Source organism: Acomys minous (genome assembly GCF_964271855.1).
Source record: "Acomys minous genome assembly, chromosome: 13".
Lineage (NCBI taxonomy): Eukaryota > Metazoa > Chordata > Mammalia > Rodentia > Muridae > Acomys > Acomys minous.
The window spans coordinates 14,355,455-14,381,803 of NC_140495.1; the positions used below are offsets into that span (position 1 = coordinate 14,355,455).

The 26,349-nt window shown below is 42.7% G+C and overlaps 1 protein-coding gene across 2 annotated transcripts in view; it reads right to left on the reverse strand.

The window, feature by feature from the left end:
• Positions 1 to 1,836: 1,836 nt before the first annotated feature.
• The window catches only part of PRKAR2A (protein kinase cAMP-dependent type II regulatory subunit alpha), a 55,802-nt gene continuing 31,289 nt past the window's right edge, over positions 1,837 to 26,349 (reverse strand). For both annotated transcript variants that reach the window (XM_084752717.1, XM_084752718.1), the window contains exons 5-11: positions 25,698 to 25,804; positions 22,481 to 22,634; positions 17,338 to 17,439; positions 17,096 to 17,170; positions 11,854 to 11,919; positions 6,153 to 6,294; positions 1,837 to 5,301 (exon numbers count right to left, since the gene is read on the reverse strand). In XM_084752717.1, coding sequence (XP_084608843.1) covers positions 5,168 to 5,301; positions 6,153 to 6,294; positions 11,854 to 11,919; positions 17,096 to 17,170; positions 17,338 to 17,439; positions 22,481 to 22,634; positions 25,698 to 25,804 — 780 coding nt within the window. In that variant the 3' untranslated portion in view covers positions 1,837 to 5,167. The remainder of the gene's footprint in view (positions 5,302 to 6,152; positions 6,295 to 11,853; positions 11,920 to 17,095; positions 17,171 to 17,337; positions 17,440 to 22,480; positions 22,635 to 25,697; positions 25,805 to 26,349) is intronic.

The following is a 26,349-nucleotide window of genomic DNA, read 5'->3' on the forward strand; positions in this document are numbered from 1 at the left end:
AGACAGACAGAGACAGACAAGAGAGAGGGCACACTTTATATCTCAAGGTTGTAGACACTGGAGTCATAACCACTTAAAGTAGATGGCCTTAGCTGCTGTCCACAGGAATCCAAAAACAGTCAATGAATTCCATCAGCACGAGTAGAAAGGTCTAGAACCCCCTGGTGGACTACATCACTGCTGGAATTCTTGGGCTTAATATCAAAGACATTCACAAGTGAGTCATCAGGATTTGTCCAACAAAGCAATGAACTATGTCACATCTAATACATGACATTTCAACTCAGAACTTGCCAATTGTCATCTGAATTCGGAACTGAATATGTCCCTAACACTGACTTTGCTTGCATATTCAAAACCAATCAGAAAACTGTGTACCACTTGCTATATTTGTAATGAGGCAGATTTGTCTCTTGAGACAACAGATAAAACAAAAATTTAAATTGACTTCTGGGTACAGGAAATGGCTCATGCCTATATCCCAAGAGGCTGAGGCAGGATTGTCACAAGTTAAGGCCCAGCCACCACAGCGTACACCACCATGGCCGGCTTTGAAACTGTGGTACATTTACACAATGGAATACTGCTCAGCCACTAAAAACAAGGAAACATTGAAATTTGCAGGCAAATGGATGGAAGCAGAAATGATTATCTTGAGTAAGGTAATAATCCAGACCTAATAAAAACACACATGGTATATACTTGCTTATAAATGGATATTAGGGGCTGGGCGTGGTGGCACATGCCTTTAATGCCAGCACTTGGGAGGCAGAGGCAGGCAGATGGCTGGGAGTTCAAGGCCAGCCTGGTATACCAAGCGAGTCCAGAACAGGCAAGGCTACACAGAGAAACCCTGTCTCAAAAAACCAAAACAAACAAACATGGACAATTTGGCTTCTAGAGAGTCAGCTGTCAGTTTCTTGGGACCTAGGTAGGTAATTCCTATGTCCCTATCACTTGGCTATTTATACATCAGGCATCTGTCCACTGAAGGTAATAGGCAGTGAGCTTCCTTAGCTCTCTGGGAAAGACTGTCGAAGTATAATAGGCTGTCATCCTTACTAGTTTAACCATAGTAATACAAAGACATTTCCTGGCAGACAGGAAATGATTTCTGCTACCACTGGTATCTTCCTCCTGGCAAGGGGTACAATGGGTACCCTTGCTCTTATCTATATCAGCATGCCATGTTGCTATGGCTCATTTTATGTCCACTTGTCTAGGTTATGGGTATTTGGTCAATCAATATGAGTACTCTTGTGAGTATATGTTTTGGATGAGAGTAGCATTTAACTTGGTAAATGGAATAAATCCCTTTGACTTGCCTGCTGGTGGTGTAGCTCAGTGCTAGAGTGTTTTTCTAAGACCCTGGCTTTGTGTCTTTAAAGTAGGAATTTTCCTTCTGGCCGCTGACCTGGCACATGGCCTTTTCTCCTGCTGTCTGCCTCTCACGGCTCTTGAGGCTGCTGACCTTTAGACAGGAGCCACAGCACTGGCTGTCCTGGTTCTTGGGCCACTGAACTTAAGACGAGAAACTAAACGGCACGTTCCTCTGCGTCTCCAGCTTGCTGAACCACCCTGCAGGTCTTCAGACTTGCCTCAGTAAGCACATGGACCAAGCCCTTATGGCACACCTCAAAACCCTCCTCACCCTCCCCACCTTGCTGACTGCTTCTCTGTAGAACCCACTTACGACAATGAGCAGGTTCTCCTCCCTAGTTTTCAAGGGTCCTATCAGTCCCAACAGCACAGCCGCCTGGTGACTGCAGCGATGGCCTGGGACCCTTAAAAGAGAAGACAAACACTCAACACAGATGACACCAGGGAAGTCACACATGATTTGTCAGCCTTTATTAGTCAAGAGTGAAGCCGAGCCCTAGAGTTTCCTTTTAAAAAACAAACAAACAAAAACAACCCAACCTTGTTTACAGCAAACAATGATTAATTCTTAGTGACTTGTAAGTATATGTTCAATACCATAGATCAAGAATTGTTTGCTTTCCAATCATATATTCTTTTGAGACTAAAATACAAGTGTAAAACAAGTTAAAATAAGATTCACCCCAACGATTTAAAAAACAAATTCCAATTGAAAGACATTTTGAACACCATGTATAGAACTCAGGACCTTAGAGTATTTTTACCTTTGAGGTAGCACAATAATGCTTAATTGGGGTTTTCTTTTTATTATTACAATGAGTTAAAAACAAAACAACAAAAGAAAAACTGAGGAATCGAGCCTTTGCTCAAGGCGGGCTAAATGGTTTTCTGCAAATCCTCCAAGAGGTGAGCGACTGTTTTCATTCTTTTTTTATATAAAGATAGCCCTGCAGTGTATAATAGGAAACCCATGGGAAGGCTGCTTCCCATAAAATAGACATTAGAATCACGAAGGGACGTCAGCAGTCGAAGGGACGTCAGCAGTCGAGACAGGAGGAACAAGAGGTAATCGTAGTGAAAAATCAAAACCACCCATTACTTGGCGAGATTGGTTTACAAGTGCGTATCAAAAACAAAAATTCCAATGTCAACCGACTGAGAAAGATAAAAGATGACATTCATGGGTCTTTCTTTCTCTGTGCAAATGCTTTCATCTTTTTAAAATGAAGACTGTGACATGCCACAACACGCTGTGTGCCCAGGGTGCCAGCAGCACACAGCGAACCACTCCACCATCATGAAGAGAGTTTGGGCAACCAGGGTGAACATCACCTCTCTGCTAAAGAACTTTTTATTTATTTTTGCCACTTTGCTGCTGAATTTGCTTACTAAACTGTTCAAAGAAAAACTCAATGCTGATTTCTGAGACTCTCTATCAGGAACATAGAACTCTTTAAGAAGACTCTGAACTGAGAGGACAAAAGCACAAGAGCTCATTGCCCTGCAGAGAATCCAATCAAGAGAAGAGTAGGTGGGCGAAGCTGGAGGAAGGAAAATACTGCAGTTGGACCTCTGAGGAATATTCTCTGCCATCCAGAGCCAATAGCAAAGCCAGGGAAGAGGGAGGAAGCCCGAAGCCTGAGGAGAGAGGGGCTAGAAAGGAACCCTTCTGACACTCCTCCCTGGGAGACCCAACCATCAACCACAGGGGTTGACTGGCACAGTGGGAACACTGCAGCCTTGAGGAAAACTTGTCTGTCACCTTTGAACTCTAAGCTGCAAAGGGAATTGGAACACTGTCAGGTCCTGGCACTGTGGTAACAGCGGTGTCTTTCATCACTCACACTAGTTCTGCAGACTAGGTGTATCTCTCCCATGCCCCCATCACAGGTCACACTACAGGGAGGAATCAAGCAGTCACTAGAGGAGAACTTGGACCTGGTGCCTCCTCTGTAAGAGAGCAGCCATCAGTGAGGCAGGAAGGGTGCCTGGGGCGTGTGAGGGCCTAGCCTTAGCAGCCTGCAGGAGTAACTCTGGCATGAGATTCACAACCATCCCTAACCAATGCTGGCATGGAGGGTGAGGCGAGGGTTCAGAGTTTTTGTAAGTTCTTGGGTCTGCGCTTCTGGGCTACTCCTTGCACCCAGTGCACCTCTGCAAAAACCAGGTATTATTCTGTCAAAGTGCAAGGTGTGGTTTAGTTAATAAAGCAATACCATAGAAAAGATCGTTAGGAAATTTCGGGATCACCACAAGGCTTTTCCAGTGCTAGCTGCCTGTTTCATAGTAGTTACAACCATGCAAGCCCCAGAGCTGTAACACAGGCTACATGGAGCAGTCTGGAGAGTCCTGCTTTCACTTCATGGAACACAAAAAGAGTATTAACCAAAATCGTGGTGACATCTACCCTGGACATTTCTTGGCTACTGTGACCATAGCAAAAGCTGAGACTTTTCTCAGGGCCTTCATGGTTAACTTTATGTGTAAAATATGTCTTTTCTTTCTGTGGTTATTATAGAGCTGAGATCAACCCAGAGCCTTGCACACACTACGTAAGTGCTGTGCCACCAAGCCGTGCCCAACCCCTACCCCAATAATACCAATTTTTGAAAACAGATATTTAGGACGAATGCCTGAGTCAGCTGACAAACTCCATGTATATGAATATGTCCAAGGTGAATTCCCTAAATAGAGAAATAATTTCCTTAAAAAAAATAGCTTCTTTTTTAAGAGTTAAAAAATTGATGACTACTAGCCAAGCTATGCAACAGTGCTGGAAAAAGGAGGAAATGGGTTCTCTGTGCAGCATAACCTCCTGTCAGCCTATTGTCATTAGCCGGTGAATAAGACATGGCAGGGGTTGCTCAGGGAAGTATCTGACTCAGGTCAGATAAAGTGATGACACCTCCAGACCCTGGCTCCTTGTTTCAGCACCATGCTCTAACCAGCTGAGCTAACCAGCTACCCTGGCTCCTTAGAAATGGATAGCAATTCATTTATGAAAACTGCACAGAGGTTAAACAAAACAAAACTTACTAAAAACAAATAACAAAAACCCTAACCCAGATAACCTTTCCTGGCACTACGGACAAGAATGCTGAATCCAAGTTTCCTGCTAATGTGAGTCTAAGTATTCAGTTAGTCTGCTCTGTCTGGACCTGCTGGGCCCTCAAGAGGGCCTTTTTTTTTTGAGCATCATGGGTTTGGACTCAGCTTTATGGTATGTAGCTGCCGGCAAATAGTACAGGGCCACTGGGGCACAGACCTCCATATGACTGCTACCATCTTCCACTGTGAAAGCAAAAGCAGCAATTGTGAACACACTGTGGACTCTCAAAAGACAAATGAGGAGATTGAAGGCTCTACCATTTCCTCCCTTGTGAAGGGCTGTGGAGGTGTCTGCAGACCTCGGGGAAACTTTCAGAAGCAACATTAGCAGCAAGAGAGGAAAGGAGGATGTTTACACTTTGGACTTTGTATCAGGCACTTAAATTGCTGGAGAGACATGCCATTCTGAACTAAAGATGTGAAAGCCGGTTGGAGTAATCGTTACATAAGTGGTCTAATGACGGGCGTTCAGAAGCAAAGTGGAGGTGTGGGTGTGGGTGGAGCCTCTGTCCATCTTTCAGTGCTGACTTTCAAGATTTCTAAATGCCCTTAACCACAGCAATGGCAGCGGCGGTGACAACAGCAGGAACGGTTCTGTTGTGTCTGTTTTCTGTGTGTGTTCTGTGGCTGACTGGAAGGTTTTGATGTCACACTGAGAAGGCTCCGAGATTCATCACATCTACTGCCCTGGGTCCAGCAGATCCAAGTTGGAGCCAAACATCTTCACCAGCTGCTCTTCATAATGAGAGATGTTCCTCTTCATGATGTCCATGCAGGGTCCCAGGAGCCTCTCAAACGCTTGAACATCCATAACTGCATTGTTAGAAAAGAGGTGTGGGAGAGAATGACTTGTTTACATTAACCACCGAAACAATTTCCTGCGTGCAATCCTTTCCCTAAACACATTACTCACTCATGTTACAGGAGACTACGTTTTAGGATTCTGCGTGCTTGGGAAAGGGGATGCGTCTGTAGGAACGTGGCAGGACTGCATCTGCACAGCAGCGCCTGCCTGTCTTTTCCTCCACGGGCCTCCATCACTTTGCTTTCACATGCCTGTGGGCCTGTCTTACAGCTTGTATTCACTGCTCAGAAATAATTTCAGTAAAGCTTTAGTGGCACAGCTTGTGCTCAGAATGTGCAAGGTTCTAAGCTCAATGCCCTACAACTCGCTCACAAAAAATAAAAAATAAAACATAAAGCTTTACTACCTGAGTTAATTCACACAAATGATCCAGACCTACACCTGAACAAGAGCTGGCTATCAAGGCTGCTGACAGAAAAAAAACAAAAACCCCTGTATACTAGAAAACATTAGTAATACACAAAGAATTTTTTCATTTTAAAAGCTTTTATTAGTGCATAAGAATCGTACATGATAATGATTTTTATTATGGTATCTTAATACATCAAAATATATAGTTTTGATCATATTTACCCCACCCCATTTGTTGTCCAACTCTCACTCCTCCCCATCCCCTTCCTCTTCCTAGCTAGTTCCCTCTTTTTTGAGGGAGAGGAAGATACAGTTAATTAGGATTATGTCATATGCAGCGTATCAGTGGCTACACTATGAAGACAGTCTTTCCCTCCCCCAGCAACCATTAGCTGCCCACATTTGGAGTGAGGCTCTGTAAGCCCCTCACAACCAGAGTGTTCCTTACCTAAGCACTTGACATCTCCAACCGCATAGGCAGAAGCAGCTCTGGGTTTGTTGGTGACCAGGGCAAGCTCTCCGAAGTACTGCCCCTTATGGCAGTGGGCAATCTCAACCTCCTGGTTCCCACCGTTCTTGTTTGCTTTAGTCTGCAACAGGCAAAGAGTATGACCCCGGCTGACTCTAAGATCACAGATGGCATTTCCAGGTGCATACACTCAAATTCCCTTCTCATAAACTTCAACAAAATTACTGAAGAATTCACTTGGCAGAAACTCTTAACTGTACCCTGTAAACTCAACAGATAAATCTTTGTGGCCTGGTACAAACGAAGAGTTGTTTTGGTTGGGATTCTACCTAAGCCCTAACACATTTTAGGTAAAGACAGACATGAACTGGGCAGGGCCAGAATTTTCTGTGGAGATGACAAACTCTGGGAGATGTGACTGAAGCCCTGCTGAAGCACGACAAGGCCCGTTGCTCGTTCTTCCCTTAGTAACGAGCCAGAGCACAAGACTATGTGCTGGTTCAGACAGTCTGGGAGTGTTCTTTTCAGGTACCGTCTGCACCTGCACCAGCGATGCACCTCCATTCTTTTTTGGGGGGTGGGGGAGGATTTTGTTTTGTTTGGTTTGGTTTTCTGAGACAAGGTTTCTCTGTGTAGCCTTGGCTGTCCTGGACTTCACTTTGTAGACCAGGCTGGCCTCAAACTCACAGCGATCTACCTGCCTCTGCCTCCTAAGTACTGGGATTAAAGGCATGTGCCACCACCCACGCCCAGCTAAAATAAATATTTATTTATTTATTTAGTAAGTATACAGTGTTTTGCCTGCATGCACACCTGCATGCCAGAAGCGGGCACCAGATCTCATTATAGATGGTTCTGAGCCACCATGTAGTTTCTGGGAATTGAACTCAGCATCTTTGGAAGAACAGACAGTGCTCTTAACCTCTGAGCCATCTCTCTAGCCCCTAAATAAATAATTCTTAAGAAAATAAAAAGTAAAAAGCTAGCTATACCCTTTAAACATGTGTGCTGTGTTGTATTTACTACCCTGGGTTTCTTTATTTATTTCTTTATTTTATTTTATTTTGTTTTGGTTTTTTGAGACAGGGTTTCTCTGTGTAGCCTTGGCTGTCCTGGACTTGCTTTGTAGACCAGTCTGGCCTCGAACTCACAGCGATCCACCTGCCTCTGCCTCCCGAGTGCTGGGATTAAAGGCATGTGCCACCACGCCCGGCCTACCCTGGGATTCTTATTTTTTAGGAATCCATCTGCTAAATAAGGCAATGACAACAAATTATGAGAATCAGCCTTTGTCTCTAAGAACCACTAATGAATGTTACAGGCAGAAAGACAACACCTCCCCCTGTTTTATGAGACAGACTCTCACTTTCTAGCTCTGGCTAGCCTGGAATTAGTTATGTACACCAGGTTGGGCCTGCCTCTGCCTCTTGAGTGCTGAGATTACAGGTGTGTGCTACTACACATGGATAATCCTTTGTTATTTTTGTTTTTTTCAAGATAGGGTTTCTCTGTGCAGCCTTGGCTGTCCTGGACTCACTCTGTAGACCATGCTGGCCTCGAACTCAGAGAGATCTACCTGCTCCTGCCTCCTGAGTACTGGGATTACAGACATGTGCCACCATGCCCAGCTCCCTTTGTGTTTTTTTTTTAAAAAGATATTTTGTTGACCTTTTGAAAACAAATGTTTTATTTTCATAGGTGTGTGTGTGTATGCCCTGTGGGTGTAGGTGCTCATGAAGTCCAGAAGAGGGCATTAGATGTTTTGGAGCTGGACTTTACAGGAAGTTGTGGACAGTCTTGGAGCTCACTCTATAGAACAGGCTAGCTTTAAACTCAGAGATCTTTCTGCCTCTGCCTCCCAAGTGCTGGATTAAAAGTGTGTGTCGTCATCACCAGCTCCTGAGACAAAGTTTCTCTGTGTAGTTCTGGCTGTCCTAGACTCGATTTATAGACCAGGCTGGTCTCCAATTTAGAGATCCACCTGTCTCTGCCTCCTGAGTGCTGAGATTACAGGCACATGCCACCTTACCTGGATGCTCTGAACTTTTTCTTTTTCTCCCCGAGCCAGGGTTTCTCTGTATAACAGCCCTTACTATCCTGGAACTCTGTAGACCAGGTTGGCCTCAAACTCTTGGAGATCCACCTGTCTCTGCCTCCCAAGTGCTGGGATTAAAGACGTGCACCACCACCGCCCGACCAGGATGCTCTGAACTCTTGAGCATTTCTACAGCTCCAATTCTTTCTTAAAAGTTAGAGGATAATTTGTGAGAATCAGGTCTTTCTACCATGGGGGTTCTAGTGTTCAGACTCAGGCTCTCCCCACTAAGCCATCTTGCCGGCCCTTCTTTGTTGGTGGTGTTATTGTTCTCTCAAACACTGTGTTTTAGTGTGTATGCACATGTGTGCTTGTGCACATGAGTACAGATGCTCAGAGAGGCCAGAAAGGGCTCCAGATTATCTGGATCTGTATAAGCCATCCTCTGTGGGTTCTGGAAAACAGATTCTGGTCCTTTGTAAGAGCATCATGCTTTCTTTTTTTTTTTCTTTTTTTGTTCTTTGAGACAGGGTTTTTCTATGTATATGTAGCCCTGGCTGTCCTGGACTCCCTTTGTTAACCGGGCTGACTTCAAACTCACATTGATCCACCTGCCTCTGCCTCCTGTCTAGCTCATTATGCGTTCTTAACTATGGGGTCCATCTCTCCACCCCTGAGTCTTTATTATCTTTAAATATAAATTTAGAATTGACACTTTAGTTTACATATCTAGTCTTTTCATTCCTCCACACTTCTGCCCTGACAGCTCTGAAGGTGGTCTGCTGCTCCAGGTGAATCAATGTGCTTTCTAATTTATCTATTTATACATTAAAAAAAAAAAGATTTATTTATTATTACGTATACAGTGTTCTGCCTGCACGTACACCTTAAGGCCAGAAGAGGGCATCAGACCACGTTATGGATGGTTGTGAGCCACATGGTTATTGGGAATTGAACTCAGGTCCTCTGTAAGAGCAGTCAGTGCTCTTAACCTCTGAGCCATCTCTCCAGTCCTATTTACGTATTATTAAAAGCAGGGGTTCTCTACATAGGTCTGGGTGTCTTGGAACTCCCTATGTAGACTAGGCTGGCCTTGAACTCAGAGATCTGCTTGTCTCTGCCTCCCAAGTGATGGGATTAACGCATGTGTCACCACACCTGCTTTTCTTTCTTAAGACATGTCTTATGCAGCCAAGGCTGGCCTCACACACTGTATGTACCTGAGGAAGACTTTGAACGTCTAAGCTTTCTGCTTCCACCTCCTAAGTGCTGGGATTATCGGTATGCTCCAAGCCCAGCTTCTGTTGCCAACTTCTGAAGCATCTTTGGCATTGCAGACGTACTTGTGCCAACTTAGTACATTCTGAACTTAACACATCCAGAACAGCACTGACTACACTGTCATACATAATAGCTGCTTTACAATGCAAAGTCTGACTCAACAGTGTTAGATTCCAAACATGGGAGCCCTAACTCTAACCCTGTTAGTAACAGGCAATGCCACTGGCCTGTCCTCAGGGACCTAGCAACTACTTCTGTCATCATTTGCCAGTGCTGGGTTCACGCTGCATAAAAAGGGCCACAGCCACCCAGGTCTCTTTCTCCCTTCCTTCCTCTCCTCTACACACATGTGCTTGTCTGTCCCGCCCCTTCCCGGTCTGCAGGGCAATTTTCCTGGACTCATTTTCTGAGACCAGTGAACCCTCCTGAGAGCTACCCCCAATAAACTTCATTTTATACTTTTAATTTGGCTTGAATTGGCTCATTTTCTCAGTGGAGAAAACCTATTAAGTAGGTGTACTGCAGAGCCCAAGACTTCGAATTTCTGATGAGCTCCCTGACTTCCCAGGGCCCCAATGCTGTTAGTCCCACACATCAAATACTCCATTGTCATGACAGACAGTGCCAGGGAACACTTTAGAAATCTGCAAATATGTATCAGTAGTTTAAAACTGCAAGTAAAGAGCATGGAAGGGGGCTGGAGAGATGGCTCAGAGGTTGGGAGTACTGGTTGCTCTTCCAGAGGTCCTGAGTTCAATTCCCAGCAACTACATGGTGGCTCACAACCATATAATGAGATCTGGTGCCCTCTTCTGGCATGGAGGCATACATGCAGGCAGAACTGTATACATAACAAATAAATAAATCTTAAAAAAAGAAAAAAACATACAAGTTCCAAACTCTTGTTTTATGTGAAACAACAGTTCTATTAAAAACAAAAAACAAAAAACAAAAACCTTACTGGGCCTGGCAGTGGTGGTGCACACCTTTAATCCCAGCATTCTGAAGCAGAGGCAATGGGATCTCTGAGTTTAAGGCCAGCCTGGTCTACAGAGTGAGTTCCAGGACAGCCAGGACTACACAGAGAGACCCTGTGCTGCATTGTTGTTATTGTGCGTGTGCACGGGCTGTAGTGCACATGTGGGAGGCAGAGGAACCTGCAGTAGCTGGTTCTCTCCTCATATCATGTGGGTCCTGTGGGTCAAGGTGAGGATGCCAACTCCTCCTCAGCCTAGCAGCTCTATTTTAAACTAAGAACTGAGCTTTCCCTTAGACACTAATAAACATATGTGGCTTGTTTTTAATATATTATAATTGGGAATAAAAACTTACTTAGTATACTGCATGGACATCAAGCTGGGCAGTGATTAGAGTATTGCCTTTAGCTTTTTTTTTTTTTTTTTTGAGGCAGGATCTCACTATGTAATCCAGACTATTCTTGAATTCACGATCTTCCTGGCCCCACATCTTCCCTGCCTATAGCTTAAACCTTTACTAAGTATATTTTGTAATAGGTTTCATACTAGATTTAATTTATATATCTCTTACTATTTCAACAAATTGATATAGTCAAAGAAAAAAATGGAAATTTGGTTTTTTTGTTTTTCTGAGACAGGGTTTCTCTGTGTAGCCTTGGCCGTCCTAGACTCACTTTGTAGACCAGGCTGGCCTTGAACTCACAGAGATCCACTTGCCTCTGCCTCCCAAGTGCTGGGATTAAAGGCGTGCGCCACTACCACCGCCACCACTGGGCTGGGAATTTGCTTTTGATGGATTTACTGATAAGAATAACTCCTTGAAGGTTGGGAGCATAGCTCTGCCTCTATAATGCTTGCCTTGAATTAATGGAACCCTTGGTTTGCTCCCCAACACCAGATAAAGCTGGGCATGGTGTCATATGCCTATAATCATAAGCACATGAGAGGTGGAGTCAAGGATAGCAAGTTCAAAATCACCCTCTGTCACATACATAGTTAAGTTTGAAACCAGTCTGGGATACAGGAGTGCCCCCCCCTCTCAAGAAAGAGTTAACGGGCATTTCCCCCAGATACAGGTCATCAATTATTAACATCTCTCTATCCATGAACGCCATGACAGTAATGCAATGGAGACTTTCCCTAGCAGTGTCCTAAAAACAGGGATGCTTTCTTTACATTCGATTTTCTGTGTACCAATTACATAATGTTCTTATATTTATTAGTGTTTTTATATTTTTCTTACTTATATCTTTTATTATACTCTTACTTATACTCTTTATTAATGGTAGTCATACACCTTAGAACAGGGACAGCTTGGCACTCTAAGGTACAGGTCACACTGTACAAAGTGAACACTGACACCTGGCACAGTGCGACCCAAACTCACCTTGCTTTTAATCAAGATGCTCACTTCTCCAGACTCTATAATATAAAAGCTGTCAGCCTTTTCACCCTGAAAAAGAGGAGGTTAGGTCAGCATCACATCCAGCAGTGGAGACTGTGAGCGCCGTCTGGCCTCAGCTCTCTATCTCCAACTAGACAAGCAGATCAATGAATGGCTAGCAAATTCATAACAAATCAGAGGATCCTGACCAGTAAGGAATTAACCCAATAATGACTATCATGCCCCCTCTTGAATATTCATATTTATCTCCAGGAATATGACCAGGTCACCAACTACGCATTATCACTGCACTGACGGCCTATGTTAGTGCGCTGAAACCCATGCAGGGACCAGTAAACAAGAATACTGCAAACAGAGTCAAAGCAAGGACTAGAGTGTAGGTCTACCTCTAGGGTGGGAGGAAGCAGCATGGGACTGCACACTTGCAATCTCAGTACTGCAGAGACAGGCAAAGGCAGGTCCCCGGGGCTTGCTAGTCAGCCAGCCTGGCCTTAGTGAGTGCTAGACCAGTGAGAGGCCTTGGGTTGTTTGCTTATTTTTCCTGAGATAGGTTTCTCTGTGTAGCCCTGTCTGTCTGTCCTAGAACTTGCTTTGCAGAGCCCAGGCTGGCCTCGAACTCAAGAGACCTACCTGTCTCTCTGCCTTCTAAGTGCTGAGATTAAAGGTATGCGTTACTACAACCAGCGAGACCTTGGGCTTTCTTTTACTTTTCTTTCTTCTAAAGCAGATTGTTTCAAGAGCAATGCTATTCAAGGTCATCCTCTACGGACAGCATGGATGCACATGGTGCAGTAGGTGCCTGAACGCCGTCTTTCTAAGCTTTAGGCTTTCCTTTTGCTTGCTTTACTATTATACTACCTGGCTGAACAAGTCATTCAGGTAACTCAACAAATAATGAACTATGTAGTCATTGTGTGCAGGGTACAGCACAACTTCAGGGGAGGGTGAAATCTGAGCAGAAGCTGGAAGGAAGAGACACTCAGGCAAGCAGACAAAGGAGAAGAGGCTTCTGGTTTATTTCACTTTTTCATTCCTCACAATTAACTTCTGGAACAAACTATGGATAATTCAATAGAAACCATGTGCTATCAGTTGTTGTTTTGTTCTGAGATGGGTCTGGCTGGCCTGGAATTCATTATGTACGCCTGGTTAGTCTCAACCTTTCATCAGCTCTCCTTCTTCTGCCTCCCAAGTACACTACCACACAGCCAGCATGTGTGCGTTTTGTCTTCAGAGAGTCTGCCCGACCACTTTAAACCCCACATGGGCACTATCTGAGACTGACTCACCTGAGTTAATCTAGCCCCAGGCTGAGCATGCTGGCTCATGCCTATAATCACAGCATTCAGTCATCTGAGGCCAGCATAGGCTATGCAGCCATATTTTGTCAAAAAACTTAAAAAAAATTTTTGTGTTGCAGTTTGGATATAAAGTGTCACCTGAAGGCTCATGTATTTGAATACTTGGTCCCCAACTGGTGATACTTTCTTGGGAAGTTACTGAGCCTTTAGAACACAGGGCCTTGCTTTGTCAATACAAGTGAATCTGTGAGAGTTACAGTCCAGCCCTGCTTTTCATTTGTTCTGATTACTGTTTTTCCTGCGATGGACTGACTTGTTCCTCCCACCATGATGAGCTGACAGTCCCTGAAACTGAGCAGAATAATCTTCCCTCCCTTCAGTAAGTTGCTTCCATCAGAAATTTGGTCACAGAGATAACAAAAGAACTGACAAGCTGCTGGCAAGTCTGAACAAGAAAAGAGGCACAAACATTATAAGGAATAAAAAAGAGAACATCAGTCTGTACACATGCTACTGAAATTTCAATGATACAATAGGACCAACTCCAGGCCAATAACTTGAGATGAAAGAGATAATAAGCTCCTAGGGATGGGCCACCATACCCAGCCTCACTGGCTAGCATTTTGTTCAGACAGTATGTGGTGCAAGTGTGAGGTAATGTGGAGAATGGTTTGCTATGTTTTTTAAAAAAATAATTAATTTTATTTTAGCATGAGGGTGTCAGAGCCATTGGAACTGGAATTACAGACAGTTGTGAGCTGCCATGTGGTGGCTGGGAATTGAACCCGGGTCCTTTGGAAGAGCAAACAGTGCTCTTAACCACTGAGCCATCTATCCAGGCCCGGTTTGCTATGCTTTAAGCAGAACAAATGTGGGCTTTTTCTATATAGCTCATTGCCTTAATAAATATGTAATATAAATGCAAACAAACTTTTACTTTATAAAGTAAACATGAACATTTCAAGGCATTAGTATTTTGTATATTCAAGGCAAAATTAGAGGGTTTTTTTTTTTTTTTTGGGAGGGGGGTTGTTTTTGTTTTCCAAGACAGGGTTTCTCTGTGTAACAGCCCTAGCTGTCCTGAACTCCCTTTGTAGATCACGCTGGTCTTGAACTCACAGAGATCCACCTGGCTCTGCCTCACAAGTGCTGGGATTAAAGGCATGCACCACTACGCCTCTAATTAATTCCTTTCCTATACTCCCACTTTCCTCAAATGCATTATCACAGTGTGTATTACTTGAGTCTTGTTTCTCTTACTCTTAAACTATGTAAGGGTTACCTAGAAAGCAAAGCCACTCAAAGATGCAAGCTGGAACAAACATGCTTTTGTCAGTGCTTTATCCCTTTGGTGGGCTTTCCCCTGCTCTTTCCTCATAAGTTCCCAAAGCTCTGGTGGGGTGGGTTCCATGTACAGAATTCAGACACACAGTCCCGAGACTGACACTGATCTAAAACTATCCTCCCATTCCATCTGTGCTCAAGGGCAGACACAGTGCCCAACTCAACACAAGCACATCACTTCCCAGTGCTTTTGTCAGACCCATAGGCAGAGTTTATATCTGGAAAAGTCTCTCAAACTATTTACATGTGTGGGGAGCCCTACTGGATTCTGCCATGTCAGAAATCCCGTGCTTAGGCTACATGCTGTGACCTTAGAGTTTCTGACCTTTGCCGGAGGAGGTCTTGTGTTCTAGGCTATCCTTGGACTATTTACCATTGAAAGAAGTAGGGAAGTCCCTACTGGCAACCACCCAGAGGATCAAGGAAGTTCTTACAGGGAGCTATTCAGGCCATTGTATTCTTGCCTGGGGACTAGGGAGAGTGAGATTACAATAGATCCTATTGACCTTGCTATATTAAGTCTTGTTGGCATTAAAGAGTCTTGGTCAGAAATTTCCAGACTTGGCTCAATATCTCTCACGTTTCTGTCCCCCACTTTCAATCCCCACTCCCTCATTCAGGTGAACACTGGTTAAATTTGTCCCGTGGGCCGGGACACATCATACATGTAAGTAAAATACAAATACAACAGAGAAAACTATCACATACTATTTTTAAAAGACATTACATGTAGGCCAGGAGAGCCAAGAATTGCTATGTAGCCGAGGGTGACCCTGAAATCCTGACTCACTTGCCTTCACCTCCTAAGTGCTGGGATTCTAGGCATGCACCATCATGTCCGTTTTGAAGTCTTCTGTAATTAGAATGGTCCATTCACTGTGTGGATCTTACATTACTCAAAATTAACTTGCTAATAATGCGTGGTGGCGCATGCCTTTAATGCCAGCACTCAGGAGGCAGAGGCAGGTGGATCCCTGTGAGTTCCTAGGCCACCCTGGTCTACAAAGTGAGTCCAGGATAACCAAGGGTACACAGAGAGACCCTGACTTGAAAAACCAAACCAAACCAAACCAAATTAACTTGCTAAAAAGATACAAGGGCTCTATCAAGGACATCTCATAGGTATGTTTTACCACTGGTGTCAGCACAAAGACAATGGAGAGCACAAGCCCCGAGTCTTTTCTGGATTCTAGTACAGGTTAATAAAGCTTATTTAGAGTCAAGAGAAAATGTTGTCCAATAGAACAAATGACAAGAGTCTGAGCGCAGTGGCACATGCTTGTCATCACAGTGACTCCGGGGTTTCCACGGCTAGGACAACTTGGTAATCTTTTTTTTTTTTTTTTTTTTTTCAAGACAGGGTTTCTCTATGTAGCCTTGGCTGTCCTGGACTCACTTTGTAGACCAGGCAGGCCTTGAACTCACAGCGATCCGCCTGCCTCTGCCTCCCGAGTGCTGGGATTTAAGGCGTGCGCCACCACGCCCGGCTCAACTTGGTAATCTTAAGGGCTAAGGATGCAGCTCAGCAGTACAGACTTTGCTTAGCATGTGAGTTCAGTCTGTGTACTTCAACAAACAAGCAGCAAGAGCTCCCCGTGTCTCAGGGAGTGGACATTAGTGGACTTCAGAGTCTCTGTAGGAGGAATGACATGAGCTTCCAGTAGTGGAGGCCCTGTATATTTGTTTGTTTTCTTTCTTCCCTTTTTAAATTTTTTTTTAATTTTTTGGTTTTTTGGAGACAGAGTTCTCTGTGTGTAGCCTTGGTTGTTCTGGACTCAATTTGTAGACCAGGCTGGCCTTGAACTCATAGCAATCCACCTGCCTCTGTCTCCCAAGAGCTGGGATTAAAGGCATGTACCACCACACCCAGCTCCTTTTTTTATTTTTTATTTTTTGAGATAAGGTCTTTCTACATAGCTCTAGTTGACCTGGAACTTGCTTTATAGATGAGACTGTCCTCAAACGCACAGAGCCCTACCTGTCCTTCTTCCTGAGTCCTGGGATTTAAGTTATGTGCCATCATGTTCAGCTAAATCTTAGGTTTTTAACTTTTCCTTTAAAAAAATATTTATTTTATGTATGAGTGCTCTACTTGCATGTATACTTGCGTACCAGAAGAGAGCATTAGATCACATTATAGATGGTTGTAAGCCAGCATGTGGTTGCCAAGAATTGAACTCAGGACCCCTGGAAGAGCAGACAGTGCTCTTAACCTCTGAGCCATCTCTCCAGCCCTAAATCTGTGTTTTCTATTGGAGTCAGAGTAACACAATGTGGACCAGGCTGGCCTTGAACTTGTGAACCTACTACCTTAGTTGCTGTTTTTTTTTTCTTGATTTTTGAGACAGGGTTTCTCTGTGTGGCCTTGGGTATCTTGGAATCCCTTCTACAGACCATGTTGGCTGCTTTTCCTCCCGAGTGCTTGGATTAAATGCGAGCACACCACTGCCCAGCTTGCTGGCTTAGCCTCTTAGATGCTGCCATTACAGATGTACAATACCAGACTCAGACCACAGGGAACACACTGCTCCTTCAGATGCTGACTTCCAGGAAAGGAGCTGTGTAAGACCCCAACTCACCTGAGTAATTATTCGCTCTCCATCTTTATAGATCTTTTCTCCGATCACATCCACAATCTTCATTCGTTCTGACATCTAAGCAACAGATATAGTTATATAGTATAATACAGCATAAGAAAAAAAACCCCTTGATTGAATGCCATTGTCACAGAATTAGGTTAGAGCAGTATTATTTGAAAATGTAAAAGTAGTTTTAACAGCTTTTCCTAAACCACATAAATAGACACATATTCAAACTTTACCTCTAGTGATTTAAAGAGTGGCACAGACTCAATAAATGATTCAAACATCTTCCTCTTTTTTGCGTTGTTTTTCACGATAATTCTTCTAAAAGTCACCCGGTCCTACAAGAAAAAAATAGAAAAATTCTAGTATATGTCTGTGTAAGAGAATATCTATTGTTCAGATAAGCTGAACCATTGCTAGAGAGCTAAGGAAGTCACTGTATCAACAGAGTTGGATGATGCTGGAAGGAAAAAACACCCTCTAACCTGCGCAAGGCAGAAGCCGCCAAAACTGTAAATTGGTATGCTCAATGAGCGCCACCTATGGGCCATAAAGAGAACACAAAACTCCCACTAAATAAATACCTGGGTGCTCTTAATAAATATTGATTGATACTCTTACCTTTGCATGCTTAAGGCTTTGAGAAACCCTGAAAAATCTTTTTAAAACATATATGCTTTATATGTAAAACAAAAACACCCCCTCCCAAATACCTGGGTGCTCACAGCCATTATTCAATGCCAGAAGGTAGCCCTCAGAAAAGGCAAAAGTCACGGCAAATAATGCCCTCCCGGGGCTTGTACTGTAATGAGGAGACAACAATACATAGAGGGCCATGGCCTTAATCAATACTTGGGAGTGAGGCAGGAAAAACAAATTCAAGATCAGTCTGGGCTACATGCTGAGCTCTTGGCCAGCCTGGATGATAGTAAGACCTCATGTCAATAAAAACAAAACAAAGCATAAAATATGTACAAATTTTTTAATTGACATATGCTGGGGAAAAATATATAGGAACTTTAAAAGTTTAAGACAGCACTTGAAACCAAAATGTACTAGGTCCAAGTTCAGAGGAAAATGCTACAACCATTGCTAGGATGGATCCCAGGGCACAGCAGTATAACCCTGTTTCGAAAATAAACAAAAACAAAAAGAAAACAAAACAGTTTTGAAATGCAGCTCACTGATAAGAGTCCAGGATGTCCACAGTTCAATCTTCAGTGCAGCCAGAAAATGTTTCTTAATTCTTTTTTTTTGGGGGGGGGGGGAAGGGGAGGAGTTTCCAAGACAGGGTTTCCCTGTGTAGCCTTGGCTGTCCTGGACTCATTTTGTAGACCAGGCTGGCCTCGAACTCACAGGGATCCACCTGTCTCTGCCTCCCAAGTGCTGGGTGTGTTTTTTAATTCTTAAAAACTGAAAGCAATCACAACAGGCAAAACTGATGGAAGATTATTTTGCAGCAAAAATAATACATTTTCTGGGAAAACTAAGGGAGGGACAGAGTTAAATTAATGAAAAGACAGGACAGGTACTCAGGATAAAAAGCAGGGCATGTGAAAGAGCAGTGAAAAAGGATACTAACAGGCTGGGCATGGTGGTGCACAACTTTAATCCCAGTACTCGGGAGGCAGGGGCAGGTGGATCCCTGTGAGTTCGAGGCCAGTCTGGTTTACAAAGTGAGTCCAGGACAGCTGAGGCTACACAGAGAGATCCTATCTCAAAAAACCAAAACCAGAAAAAAAAAAAAGATTACTTTACATTCCAGGATAGGGTTTATTGTGGTAACTACCCATGTTCTTAAATCTTTCCTGCTGTGTGTCATCTGTAAATTTCAATTAGATCCTGCTGGTTCACGTAGTTAGGCTCTTCTATAGCCTGGATCATTTCCTGCCAAGTAGTCCTGTCAGTGTTAGGGACAGTCTGTGTCATCTGTAACGAGGATCTGTCTGGATCTGTTAGCTTTACTTACCTAGAAGCTCTGCTGTTACTCTTTGTACACATATTTAGGGTTGCCATAATGACCTGGTAGACCGCACCTTTCACTACACTTTGTCCCTGTAATTTTCTTTGTTCTTAAGTCTGATATTAAGATTGGTTTTTTTTCCTTTTCCTCTTTTTTTTTTTTTTTTGGTTTCTATTTTATTTTGAGACAGGATTTATCTGTGTAATAGCCCTGCCTATCCTGGACTTACTTTGTAGACCAGGCTGGCCTCGAACTCACAGAAATCCACTTGCCTCTGTGTCGCAGTACTAGGTTTAAAAGTGTGCACCACTATGCCTGGCTAGATTCTTTCCTTTTCTTTATTTTTGTTGAGACAAGCTGTCCTGGATGTGGTTGGTGGGAATTGAACTCAGGAACTCTGGAAGAGCACTGAGTACTCTTACCCTCTGAGCCATCTCTCCAGCCCAATTATTTCTTTCTTATTGGCATTTGCATGATGTATGGATTTCTATCCTTATTTTTTTACTTGCTTTTATTTTTGTACTTGAGTGAGTTTGTTAACAGCATATGGCTGGGTGTGTGGGGAAGGACTCGAGTCCTGCGTGCTGGGATGAAAGGTGTGCGCCCCACACCTGACTGGATTGTTTCTTAAATCCAATCTGATAGTCTTTTTAAATTGGCATATATGCTTACTTTTTGTTGTTCTTTTTATTTTATTTTTAAAGACTTATTTATTTATTACATATACAGTGTTCTGCCTGCATGTACACCTGCACACCAGAAGAGAGAACCAGATCTCATGATAGATGGTTGTGAGCCACCATGTGGTTGCTGGGAATTGAACTCAGGACCTCTAGAAGAGCAGCCGGTGCTCTTAACCACTGAGCCATCTCTCCAGCCCCTTTATTTTATTTTTAAAATTTCATGTACATGGATATTTTGGCTGCATACATGTTTATATAGTCATTGTATCCAGCGTACACAGAGGCCATAGAGGGCATGGGATCCCCTCGAACTGGAGTTACAGATAGTTGTGAGCTGCCATGTGCGTGCTAGGAATTAAACCTGGGTTTAGAGCAGCCAGGGCTCTTAACCACTGAGCCAGCTCTCCAGCCCATTCTTACTTTCAAAGTAGAAAAAAGTTGCATTTATCACTATGTGTGTAGGTACATTCATAAAAGTTTAAGGACTTTCACAAGTCAGTTCTCTCCTTCCACTGTGGGCTCTAAGAACTGAACTCAGAGTGTCAGACTTATACAGAAAATGTTTTTGTTTGCTAAGCTGTCTCATGGGCCCTGTTGTTTTAGAGATAGGGTCTTGCCATTTGCAGTCCTGTCTAGCTTGGACTTAACTTTGCAGACTAAGTAAGTCGTCTCAAGTTTGTGTCAATCTTCCTGCCTCTAAGTGCTGGGATTATGACTGTACTACCACCAGCTCATTAGATAACATATTAATTACTCATATTAAGGCTTGCCCCTACCATTTGATGTTTCCTGGTGTTTTTTCTCTTGATGTTTTATACCATTTGTTTCACTTTTCCCACTTTCTGGAAGTTGGCTTATGTACATCTCCCTACATTTTTTTTGAGATGGTAATATCCCTATGCTGCCTAGTTTGACCCTGAAATCCTGGGCTTAAGTAATTCCAATTCTCATGTTTCCAGCCTTCTGAGTAGCTAGGACTAAGAAACATACTACTGCATTCAACTGTAGACCTTTCTAGAGGTTGTTCTAGGCTTACATTATACGTACGTAATTCACAGCAGTGTATTAGCAATACCTTACTAGTTTGTTAGGTTTTACTTCAGTGTGGCCTCTCTCTCCTTATAAAATGTAACTGTCTCAAATACTTCTTCATGTACAACAACCATCTCAGTTAATGTATAAACTCTTTTTGACAGGGTCTCTCCGTGTAGCCCTGGCTGTCCTGGACTTGCTTTGTAGACCAGGCTGGCCTCGAACTCACAGCGATCCGCCTGCCTCTGCTTCCCAAGTGCTGGGATTACAGTTATGCGCCACTGACCCTGGCTGAGAATGTCCTAATTCTTGAAGGATCTTTTCAGGAATCATATAATGTTGGCTGACAGGATTTTTACTTTGGATTCTCCCCATTCATAATGTACTTCTCTGCATTCAAGAGATTTCTATCTTTAATTTTTCAGAGCTTTATGAGCGTACTGGGCTATCAATTTCTTTGCTTTTCTTTTTTGAGATTCATTCTTTTTATAGTTTGTTTGTTTTTGGTTTTTGAGACAGGGCCTTACTATGCAGCCTTACTGGCTTGAAATTCACAAAGCAAACTATGCTGACCTTGAACTCATAGGGACCCAGCTGCCTCTGGCTGCCAAGTGCTGGATTAAAGCCATGTACTACCTGGCAGGATTCACTATTATACACACACACACACACACACACACACGTATATGTATATATACATATATGTGTGCGTGTGCATATATATATGTCTCTTACCAAGTTTAGGAAATTTTGATTCACCTATTATTCTTCCATTAATCAAAAAGATGTTAGTTCTATGACAAATTAATTCTTTACAGATTTATTTATTTATTATTATGTATCCAATGTTCTGCCTGCATATACACCTGCAGGCCAGAAGAGGGCATCAGATCACATCATAGATGGTTGTGAGCCACCATGTGGGTGCTGGGAATTGAACTCAGCAAGCAGTCAGTGCTCTTAACCACTGAGCCATCTCTCCAGCCGGACAAATTAATTCTTATAAGGTAAGTAGAAAGGACTACAGATATCCTTATTTTAAAGGTGAAATATGCAATCTGTGTTGTAAAATATTTTTTTGAAGAAAGAGTTACAGATTATGGATATGTAACAATATAAAAAGAAGGTAGCCAGTGGACAATATGACACAAGAGCTACAGTGTTTTTACCAAAGACAATGTGTTATCTAACTTGGTGTTTTACTTTAGACAATGCAAAATTCCATTTCACTGAATATGGTCATCAGCATTCTTGATGATCTAAGATTATTGGACATGGCCATAGACAAATGGACACGTGTACAGCTGAATACAGAATAAACTGCTATTGATACAACTAGCAACGGAAAATGCTAACTAGCAAAGGCTTTTATAACACCACCTTACTGCCACTGTTCTTTCTCCTCTGTTATGTTGTATGAAAGTGATAGGGTGTCACTCTGCAGCCCTGTTAGGCTACTTAGTACACAGAGAGTAACCTCTTAACTCTGTAATTACCTAATAAAAACAAGCAAAGACATAGCAAGAAGTCTGTCACTACAAGGATATAGACACAGCTCTGTAACCTAGAATAAAGGATTTGTTGCTTAGTCACTGAGGAAAATTGGAAAACGTACATTTACATGAGACTTTTTACAAGACAATTTTCAGACAATTGGCTAGAAGAGCTAGTTAACACCACACCAAGCATTTTCTCACTCACCAATCCCCAAAGGGAGCCTTCTGAGGTGGCAACAATGGTAGCAGCTCTTGGGGTATTGTACATCAGAGCTAGTTCTCCAAAACTGCCACGGTTGTCATACTGACCAACAGAACGTGTTTGATTATCTTTTGTTACTAAAATGTCATAGGTTCCCCTAGAAGAATGACAAGAAATAATTAATTACTGCTGATAAGTTTGAGAACTGACAGATTCATATAAAACATAATAGGGGCAAAGTGGGGACATAGCTCAGCTGATAGTGTTTGCCTAGCATACAGGAAGCCCTGGTTTTGATCCCAGATCTAGATAAACCAGGCATAATGGTACATGTATGTAATTACAATACTCAGGAATTAGAGGCCGGAAGATCACAAGTTCAAGATCATCCTCAGTTATACAGTCAGTTTACTGTGAGTCTAAGATACATAAAATCCTATCAGGGGGATAACCAACATAATTTTGTTAAAATGTACAAATGATTTTTGCATTTGATGATATTGTTGTTGTTATAATATTTTATGTGCACGGATGTTTTGCCTGCATGAATATTTGTGCACCATATACATGCAGTACCTACGGAGGCCAGAAGAGGGCATCAAATCCTTTGAACCCCTGTCCTCTGGAGGCACAGAAGAGTCATGTTTCCAGCCCTGCATTTGACTTTACAACTTTAATAAATTGTCTTTGGATTTTTCCTCCAAAGAGTTTTACTTCTTTCCTAGTCTACATGCACTTTCTCCCTTACTTTTGCCTTATTATACTAGATAGGGCTTTCAGAATTGTCTATAACGCCAGTCCCAGGGGATATAATGCTGTTTCCTGGTCTCTGTGGGTACCAGGCATGCATGTGGTACACGGATATGCATGCAGGCATATCATCCACATAAAGTATTTTAAAATGTAGAAAGCCAGGAATGGTAGCACACATCTTTGGTTCTAGCACTCAGAAGCAGAGATAGGCAGAGACAAATTCTGTGAGTTTGAGGCCAGCCTGGCCTATAGAGAGAGTTCCAGGGCAGCCAGGACTACCAAGAGAAACTCTGTCTCAAAACAAAGCAAAAATCTGAACAGTGCTGGAAAAATGACTTAGCAGTTAAGAGCACTTGTTCTTCTTGAAGAAGACCCAAGTTAGATTCCCAGCATCCATGCCATGCAGTTCACAGCCACCTCTACCCCCAGCACCAGGGTACCCACTGCCTTCTTTTGGTCTTGACATATGTGCCATGCATGCACACAGGCGCCCAGACATACATGCAAATACAGTATTTAGAACTTCCTTTAACAGGGGTCAGTCAGGCACCTCACTGGTACAGGTATTTGCTGCCAGGCCTAGCAACCTGAGCATTTTCAGTCTCTGAGACCCATGAGGTGGAAGAGAGACTTGGCTCCAGCAACTTGTCTTGATGTCTGACTCTCACACACATATAAACACAGAACAAGTGCGCAAATGAAAAAACAAGATAATTAAAAATGTTTAGCTGGGTGTAGTGGCACACTCCTATAATCCCAGCACTCAGAGAGGCAGAGGAAGGCAGATTGCTATGAGTTCAAGGCCACAGAGGTGTACAAAGTGAGTCCAGAACAGACAAGGCAACACAGAGAAACTCTGTCTCAAAAAACCAAAACCAAAAAAACAAGCAAAGGTTTGATAAATTTATTGGAATTCTTTTTTTTGATAAGCTAAATTTATAACAATTACTTGATGAAAACCAATAAAAGAATCCCCAAACTCAGGGAAGTAATTAGAAAATTCTAAATAAGGCCTACATCTTGGCTGCAATAGTATAAAAACATTTATTTCTGATTTAAAAATTGTTATGTGCCTAAGAGAATGTCCTTGTTTTTAGGAAATATAGGTGGAGGTATTCAGAAATAAAGAAACATTACGTTTGAAACTTACTTTGTGTTGTTTTGAGACAGGGTCTCAGATGGCTCTGGCTGGCTTTGAAGTTGCTCCATAGCTGAGGATGACCTTGAACTCCTGAACCTCCTGCTTCTATTTCCCTTTGCTGTGGTTACAGGTGTAGACTACCATGCCTAGCTTTCTGCAACTTATTCTGAGCAATTTGATATACTAAAATGTGACATTATATTAGCCTGGGGGGCTGGGCTTAAAATAATTTTCTATACTATTTATACAAGGGTTTTGTTTCTTAAACTTTGAAATGACTTTAAAAAGGAAAAAGTGAGTTGGAGAGCTAGCTCACTGGTGAGAAGCACACAGTGCTCTTCTAGAGGCCCCAGCTTCAGATTCCAGCCCCCTGGTCAGACAGTGTACAACAGCCTTTAACTCCACATCCAAGGCATCTAACACCCCCTTCTGGCTTCTGAGGGCACTGCACTCAAGTGTACAAACCTTACTCCTCACCACCTCATCACACATAAATAAATAACCTTTATTTTGTATGCATATACACAAATACTAATTTATCTAAATATGCATACACATAAATAGACATTTTACTATTAAAGAATAATTGAAGATAATGAATGTTTGATAACATTTTATTATGTTACTTTAGGACTGAGGAGTCAGAAGGAAGATCTATTCTTCCTCAGGAGAACACATTCAACTCAAGAAGCTAAGATGCAAGTAAGTTGGTGAGGTAAACCCAAATACATTGTTTTTCCCAATATGGCCTACACCTGGTGCAGAGAGGCGTTGTGGCATAGAGGTTACAGAGGTACATTCATTTTAAAAGCAGACTGGAGAGATGGTTCAGAGGTTAAGAGCACCAGCTGCTCTTCCAAAGGTCCTGAGTTCAATTCCCAGCAGTCACGTGGTGGCTCACAACCATCTATAATGTGATCTGATGCCCTCTTCTGCCTTGTTAAAATAAATTTTAACAAATGACTCCAAATAAAAGCAGTATGGAAACCAAAGATTCACATGACAATGCAGTCACAGAAACTCTTCAGGGAATCAAGTCAATTAAACACTGGCAAATGACATGTTTACAGAGTACATCATGCCATTCTTTGTCTAACTAAAAGCAAGATTTTCAACTGTAAGGGCTATCTCCCCCAAATAGAGGTTTTACTCAGGGCTCTCAGGACAGCCGTGGACAGAGAGGTAGCTGTGATCCCTAGAAAGGCTTTGGGAAGTTTGTTCACCTGGTTCTAGACTTCTCTGGGCTAAACATAGTATAGAATGAAGCTTTTGTCTTAAATTGTAAATCCAAGAAGCATGGCCAAACAGGTAAAAAGTGTCTCCTACCGTTCTATGACATAAAAGTTGTCTCCATCATCTCCTTGGTCAATGACATGCTCGTCAGGTTTGACTATCTTTTCAAACATGGCATCGAGAACTTGAGAAAGCTGCTCCTAAGACACACAAAGATAACAGACGGGTTTTACATTTGCTGAGAAAATTGGTCAGCCAAGCATGGTGGCACATGCCTTTAGTCCCAGCACTCTGGAGGCAGGGGCAGAGGCAGGTGGATCTCTGGATTTCTAGGTTCAAGGCCAGCCTTGTCAACAGAGCAAGTTCCAGGACAGGCAGGGCTACACAGAGAACCCCTGTCTTGAAAATAAAAAATAAAAAATAAAAATAAAAAGAAAGAAAGAAAGAAAGAAAGAAAGAAAGGGTTTGGCAGTTGTGCTTGCTGTTTGCTATTGAGGTCCGAAGAAAAATAGTGTCATAATTCATTTCCAGTAGCTCTTAGATTTCTGCTTAAACTTTGGCCATGGTATAGAGCCTTATTATATAGTCACACAAAGTGGGGTAAATACAACCTTTGTGTGTGTGTGTGTGTTTTTTTTTTCTGGGATTAAGGGTGTGTGCCAGCACACCAGGATGCCCATTGTTTTTGGTTCGTTTGTTTATTTGATTGTTTTTGGCTTTTCAAGACAAGGTTTCAGAGATTTGC